Below are 7,224 nucleotides of genomic sequence, written 5' to 3'. Positions count from 1 at the left end.
GCCCCTCGCTCTGCCACGGGGCGGGCGCGGCGCGCGAAAAGGGGCAATTACCTTGAAGAAAGTTCCGCGAGGCGTTTGGCGCGCCGGCGACCCGTGCGTGAGATACCGACACCGCCCTGATGCCTCTCTGCTCTGTCCGCAGGCCAGCGCCAAGCGGCGGCGGAAGTGCGGGCGCGCGCGGGGCAGCCCGCCGCCCCCGGCGCCGCCCGCCGAGGAGGAGGAGGACATGGCCGCCGAGCTGCCGGCCGACGTCAACCACAACGTCACCAGCACCGCCAACATCAACGCCGCCGTGCTGCGGGACGACAGGTGAGTGACCGGCCCGGGAGCGGGAGGGAGGGAGTTCAGCGAATCGGAGGAATTTAAACACCTCCGTCAGGGGAGTGGCCTTTGTCATGTTGATGGGCGAGACGACTTCGAGATGTATAAATTCATACATTAGTCTAGACGGCCCTCAGGAGATGGCGGCGACGGGGGGTCGGGTTTGAGAGAAATAAAAATTGAGACAAGTTGGGGGAGCAACTTGCGAATCCCGAATCGCCCTCAAGCGATCGCCCCCCGTTCGGCCCGTCGCTAACAATTCAAACTTTCCACTGGGCGGCCCTCGCAAATATTTCAACACACAGTTTCGCTCCTAGACATGGACCCGCATGCAGTTGGCGGGGAGCTCTGGAGAAACCCAAACGAACTATGTTAAAAGTGCGGAAGGAACAGCGCCGGGCTGGAGAGTGTGGAGTGCCTTGCCTAGAGGATGTTTATGGAGACCGCGAGACAATGCAGGGCCTGAGCGCCTGGAGCCTGGAACCTGGAGCCCCTGGAGCTTGCAGTAGAGCCCCTCCTGTCCGGCCCGTGCGGACGCCTTCACGGGGGACACAGCGCCTCGGCCCGGCCCTGCCGCCCGGCCCTGCCGCCCGGCCCTGCCGCCCCGCCCGCGGCTGCTATTCTTCTATCCTCAATCCCTTTTCAGTCATGGTTCATGCCTCTCCCTTTGTGCCGAGCAATGCCAAGGCGATGCTGTGTCCAGTGAAAGTCCTCCGGCCTCCTGGAGTAGCCGGCCTCCAGGCCTGGAGAGGAGCACTGTAGTTTGCCCGCGGCTTGTAGCACGTGGCACCATCGGACCACTTGAGACTTGCAAGTCAAAACTCGGGTGACAAAGTTACATAGCTTCATAGCTATTCGTTTTTCGAAGATGATACCTTAAACTCTTTAACTCTCGATAAGAAAGAGAACCAGGCTAGCCAACAAGCTTTTTCACCAACACGCTGAACTAATTTTCTCCTTACTTGTTTTTGTACCTTTCCTGTTCACTTGGCGGGAGGAGCCGATCTGTCATGGATGTGACGGGCGGGCAGGACTGGACCGGGAGATCTCTCTCCTGTTGTCCGTTCGTGAAAAGCCGTTCATTAATTAGAGTCGGGGTCGGGAACGCAAAACTGTAGCAGACGTCTTAGTCTGCTTATACAAGCGCCCTTGGTCCGGCCGAGCTCCCCGTGTTGAGTGAGAACCCGATGCTGAGAGCCGTCCAGACTCGCTAACCCAACGCTCCTCTCTTTCGGTCCGCAGGTTCGGCTCGCAACCCAACTGCGCCTATTACTACTTCCGGCACACGGACACGGACTCGGATCGGCAGGACAACCTCCCTCTCGACGACGACCTCTCCGAGCACCCCGACGACGGCCACAACAACAACAACAGCTCTACCATGGACACGTCTGACCCCTCCCGGAGGCACGGCACTTCCACCTCGGACACGGACGAGGAGTGGACGTACCAGCAGGGCAACGGCGGCGCCGTCAACGGCAACGAGGCCACCCGGGTCAACGGCAGCATGCACAGCAGCCTGAACGGGAGCTTGAACGGCAGCATGAACGACAGCCTCAACGTCGTCAACGGCAACGGAAGCGTTAATGGGACTACCAACGGAAGCCATAACGGGCACCTCAACGGGCACCTCAACGGGCACCTCAACGGGCATCTCAACGGCCACCTCACCGGCAACCTGAGCGGAAGCCTCAACGGCAACCTCAACGGCAGGCACTACGAGAGTAAGTACCTCGGCGCCGCCCCCACCGGGGTGTCCGGGGTGTGCTTGAATGCTCTTGACGCCGTGCTGTGCCCCCCAGGTGCGGTGCCGAAGCTGTCCCCCGCGCGCAGCGAGAGCATCCAGCGGCTGGTGCTCGGCGCCGAGGCGCTGGTGCGGCGCTGCGGCGCGCAGGCGGAGGCGCTGCCCCGCGCCGAGGAGGCCGCGCTGGTGGCGCCCGCGGGACCGCCGCTGCGCGCGCAGGCCGCCGCCAGGAGCTTCGAGCCGCTGCGGCTCGAGTCCACCGTCAGCTCCGGGCGGCAGCGCGCCGCCAAGCTGGCGAGGACCAAGCAGTGGCTCAGCGCGCAGCAGGGTCAGGTGAGCGAGCGTGCGCGCAGCGTCCTCCTTTCTGCAATGTCACTGCGATTGATAGGCGATCGCCGTCGCCAAGGACTCGGCATTATTCTCTCGTGGTTGGCGTCGTGATCGCCTCTCTAACCGCCCCGCCTCTCCGCCCCCACAGCCCCCTGACAGCTGCGACGCTAGCGGCGAGTACACCGAGGACTCTTCCGAGGAGGACCGCGCTTCCATGTCCTCCGAGGACGCGCACAACTGCAGCGTGGCCACGTACCGGGAGATCGCGCTGTCGACGGGGATGTCGGCGGGCTCCACCGAGGCCATCCTGGACACCCCCGTCAGCGAGCGCGCGCCGCGGCTGCACTCCGAGTGCCACTCTGCCAAGGTAAGCGAGGCCCTGCTGCGGGCCCCTGCCCCAGGAGGCGGCCGTGGCGGTGGGCCTGACACCCCTGTGTTGCAGGTGACCCTGCGCCGCCCCCATCACCGCGGCCTGCTGGCGAGCCGGCCCTGGAGCGTGTCCGGGCTGTCGCACCTGGCGGCCACGCTGCCCCGCGGCGCGCTGGCCGGGCTGGCTGAGCCGCTGGCACAGTTCTCCATCTCCGAGTCGGCGCTGCACCGGCTGGCCGCGCCGCCGCCGCTGGCCTCGGGCGGGGAGGCCACCGAGCTGCGCGCGTCCTCGTCCACCGTGGAGGAGCACGCCCGCGAGGAGCTCACCCCCGGCTCGGGCTCCGCGGCGGGGTCGCTGCGGCGCAGGAAGCTGCGCTTCCGGAAGCGAACGGTAAGTTGGGCTCGGCGAGACGACGTCCGGGGGACCCTGCTGTGCCGAGTGAGCCCTGACTGATGGTTGTCCGTGTGCAGCAGTCCCGGCGCTGCGACTCCGGCTCCGACGGCGTGGTGCCGCTGCCAGACTCACCGCTGACACCGGGCACCCCGCTGTCCTCGCCGGGCCGCCACCCGCTGACGCTCGTCAAGTCCGGCTCCTTCTCGGGGGCGGCCGCGGCCGACCCGCTGCGCCGCGCGTCCAGCAGCTCTGACGAGGAGGGGGCGGCGCTGGGCGCGGCCCTGGGCGCCGGCCTGCAGGCCGCGCCCGCGGCGCCCCTCGCCACCCCGGGGCTGCAGCCGCCCGTGTTCCGCCTCGGCCCCGAGGAGGGCACCATCTCGGTGGCACCGCGCGTTCGCCGGCGGGCGGGGGCCCCGGGGGCCGGCGCGGGGGTGGCAGGTGTGCTGGGCAGCGACGTGGACAAGATGAGCATCCACAGCACCGAGCAAGCGTCCTGGGACAGCTACCAGGTAAATCTATCTCAACCGGGACAAACAAACAACAAGTTTCAACACTTTCGGATTTCGGATTTGGTTTTATTTTGTCGTAAAATAGAAGAAAGTCAAATTACTTTTCTTTAGATTCAGATTCTTAAAAAACAAAACCTAGAAAGTTTGAAAGTTTTTAAATTTGACTTGAGCGACTGACCGCTTGATTTGTCAGTTAATGCCCACAACCTACCAGCTACCGATTGTTCTTATTCGAATGACATGTTTTAGTTAACGCTGCCCGTACCCACTTCCTTCGTTTCCAGGAAAAGTACCTGAGCGAGCCGTACAGCGAGGACCCGCCGGACCCAGAAGCTGCCCGCAGACTCCTGGAGTTCGGCGACGACTACCGGGCGTTCCTGGACAGCGACTGCGCGTCCTCCCTCAGCACCAACCCCAACGGGGGCTCGCCGGGTGGCTCGCCGCCTCACCGGCGTCGCGTGAGGGTGAGTGGCGCAACGCCCTTGATATTTCCGTTGTGGCTATGCCCCAGGAGTCCTCGGAATTTAATTTGATGAGTCAGTTGTGCAAGAAGTACTATTCCTGTTTGCAGCCTGGTCGGGAGGACGCGGACAGTGACTCCGACCTGGAGGAGCTCCGGCGACGGGTGGGCCAGTCACGAGCGCAGTACGAGCGCCACGGACAGGTCTTCGACGGCGACCTCACGGCCGCCACCATTCTCATCCTGGGGAGAGACTACGTAAGTGCGCCGCCTGTATACAGACCGGAGTTAGACAGATTGAAATGATGGGTAACACATCTGTTCCGTTTGAATGCAGGCGGACTTCTTCCAAACGTGCAGCGAAAATAGTCGGTGCCTGAACGACATCCTGGAGGACCAGGAGGTGCGGGCGAGACTAACGCCGCAGGAGCGCCGGGATATCGCTGGTGAGTTTAGTTTTAGAATAGAACGGCCCAGACTCTGGAGCCGCGGGCGCCGTGGCGTGCGGCAGCCCAACCAGCACCGCCGGCCGTCGCGACGCCGCGGTGTGGCGCTACCCCGTGCGCGCCGCTGGCGATACTCCCCACGGCTCACGATGAAAGTGCACACAGGCTTGCTCAACGCTCCCCAGTCGCCTTCGTGTGTAGGTTGACGTACGCGCAAAGCACGATGCCATTCATCGTCCTGAGTTTACCTTTAGCAGGAGGGCACGACGGTTTATTATTACTGCGCTAATTAGATTGCCCCTTTTCAAGGCTCAGACCGATCAGACTGGGAACAATGCAGCGGCAACGAGAGACTGGATTTGAAGGGCTCTGGAGAGAGGGTTTACCATATACGGTTCCTTATCGACCACCTTATAGGGCGACAGTGCGACTCGGCGCGTGAGTCAGTAGTGTTTGTTGGGATTGTCTTCGTGGTCGTGGGACAGCGAATAGATCGTTGCGGCGGGTTGTTTCTCGCGTTGCCGTCGAGTTTCCAGTCCCACCCCGATTTTGGACTCGACTATTATTGCGTATTGCCTTCATTACACCTCGTGCTTTTCGAGCTACCTCTCCTTTGCGCCTAGATCAGTGCATCACACAAAACACCCTTAAAATACTAGTATAATTTTCAAAAACCATATGTAATAACAATTCCCAGACTATTGCTATTATTGTATGGTGGGCTCGATGAAATTTTCATTGTTTGCAAGGGTTACGCATAGTGTTGGACCTACCAAGGTTCAAATTAGAACTGGCATACGCAGGCGTCGGTTTCGCCTGAACAGATGTTGCAGAGATGAACTATCCCACCCCAGGACTCCTCACATGTGAGGGGTGAGGGGCGGCAGGCCACGAAAAGTGTCCATGTAGTAATTACACTCCACTCTGATGTCACAGTTTTAGTGGACCTTTGTGACAAGAAAGGTTAAACTGTGGGCACCTTTCGAGTTTTACTGCTAGAAACATCGACAACATAGCTGTGGGGAGTCTCGCGCCACTTGGTGACACCGCTCTGGGCGTGGCGCTCAAGTGTTCAATGCACACCTTGAAGGTGACTGCACCGGCGAGGTCTGACCTTCCGCGCGGTCCGTGTCGGCGGCGTGTCGTGGCGTGGCGTGGCGTTGCCCAGTGAGGTGCAGCCGGATGGGGGCTTGACACAGCAGGTCCTAGGTGCAAAATTTAAATTGAAATGCGCGTTTTGTGGCCGACCATCCGTTAGTACGCAGGTTCTCCGCACGGGAACTACTGCTTCACAAAATTACATCTTCAAAAGTGAATTTTCTTGACCTTTTTATTTTTGAGAACATTGCGAGGCGACCTCTAACAAACAAGTTCCGAATGAACCTATTAAATTCAAAAAGCGTTTCATTATTGTGACGTGTATCGTGTATAGTCCAATGAAAGTGAAAGCGTTGATTGCTATATAAACGGATAGATTCTTCAAGGGAAAGACAGAAAATGACACCCTAAGCTGAGAAAGCCCCCTCCCGCTCCCGCACGAACCCATCCCGTCGCACGAGCGCGCGCACGCTGCGACTCCACCTGCTCGCCCCGCCCGCCGGGCCCGCACCCCTGACCAGGTGAGCGCCCCTGGGCGCGGGGTTGCCTAGCGACGGGGGGCAGTGACTGAGGTCACAGCGGGGCGGGGCGCGTTAGCCTGGCCAGAGCTGTGGGTGCAGGTCAGGTGTGGCAGCGGCGGGGTTGGCGCGGAGCTCGGGGGGTAAACGACGAGAGTACGCCAAGTGGTACTTGTAGCCTCTGGGGCAGAGGATGTGGCCACAAGCCAGGGTAGCGGGTGGTAGTTGCAGACCATACCAAGGGGTAGCGGGCAGTAGTTGCAGGCCGTGCCAGGGGTGGCGGGTGGCAGCAGTCGTCATCGGGGGGCAGCAAGGCCGGCGCTGCTGGTGGGGGCCGCGGGCCGCGGGCGCGGGCCGGTGCTGAGCCGCGGCGGCCCCTGCGCTGCGCCCGCCCGCAGCTCGGCAGTAGCGAGTGCGCCGCCGGCCGCGACTGTCAGGCGGACCCAGACACAACCGGAGCTGCGCGGTGCAGCGTGCCGGCGAGGGTGGCGATGTTGCTTCGCCACGGCCCGCGACAGGGGCTCTGTCCGTAGTGCACCGTTACTCACCCCGCCATGCTGTCCGCCGCGACCCCCGCCCCGAGCTCCCCGAGGGGGCCGCTGGGCGACCACGCCCCCCGCCCGCCCAGGGCGAGCATCGGGGTGAACGTGAACCTGGTGGACTTTGTGGACGAGGGGTTCGCCGTGGACGACGCCTTCGAGGTCCGCGACTCGTACGACGTGGAAGGTGAGGTCACCACCACGACGGCTCGTGGGTTGTCGCCGACGACCGGACCCGACCGACCCGCCAGTGTGTTCTCGCAGATGCTTCAACTTCAATGAGGGTGTAAATAAAGGTGGGCGGGCGCTTGGGAAGCCCGGGCGAACTCTCTCGCGTTGTTGACTTCTCACGGCTTGGCGCGAAGCTTGGCGCGGAGGAAGGCGTGGGTGGCGCGGCCGGTGTTGGCTCCTCGCCGCGCCGGTGGTCCGGAGGCGTGCCGAAACCAGCCGCATTGTCTGTGGCGTGTGCGCAGCTGCGCCCGCGGGCGGGGCGGGG

At 62.5% G+C, this 7,224-nt stretch overlaps 2 protein-coding genes across 2 annotated transcripts in view; one reads left to right on the top strand and one right to left on the bottom strand.

Moving 5' to 3' along the window:
- The window catches only part of LOC113217620 (lysosomal aspartic protease), a 368,266-nt gene that overhangs the window by 270,973 nt on the left and 90,069 nt on the right, over window positions 1-7,224 (bottom strand). The gene's annotated exons all lie outside the window — the stretch shown is intronic.
- Window positions 143-7,224, top strand: part of LOC113217612 (klarsicht protein-like) — a gene marked incomplete at its 5' end in the record, with an annotated part of 54,885 nt that continues 47,803 nt past the window's right edge. Inside the window, 9 exon segments of the mRNA XM_052263602.1 lie at window positions 143-309; window positions 1,564-2,045; window positions 2,124-2,398; window positions 2,544-2,762; window positions 2,838-3,155; window positions 3,236-3,667; window positions 3,952-4,131; window positions 4,239-4,385; window positions 4,465-4,573. Coding sequence (XP_052119562.1) covers window positions 143-309; window positions 1,564-2,045; window positions 2,124-2,398; window positions 2,544-2,762; window positions 2,838-3,155; window positions 3,236-3,667; window positions 3,952-4,131; window positions 4,239-4,385; window positions 4,465-4,573 — 2,329 coding nt within the window.

The sequence above is a fragment of the Frankliniella occidentalis genome, unplaced genomic scaffold (assembly GCF_000697945.3).
Source record: "Frankliniella occidentalis isolate FOCC.00 unplaced genomic scaffold, Focc_3.1 Scaffold13, whole genome shotgun sequence".
In the NCBI taxonomy this organism is placed as follows: Eukaryota; Metazoa; Arthropoda; class Insecta; order Thysanoptera; family Thripidae; genus Frankliniella; species Frankliniella occidentalis.
The sequence above is the reverse complement of the archived record's forward strand: the minus strand, read 5'-3'. Positions and strand labels throughout refer to the sequence as shown.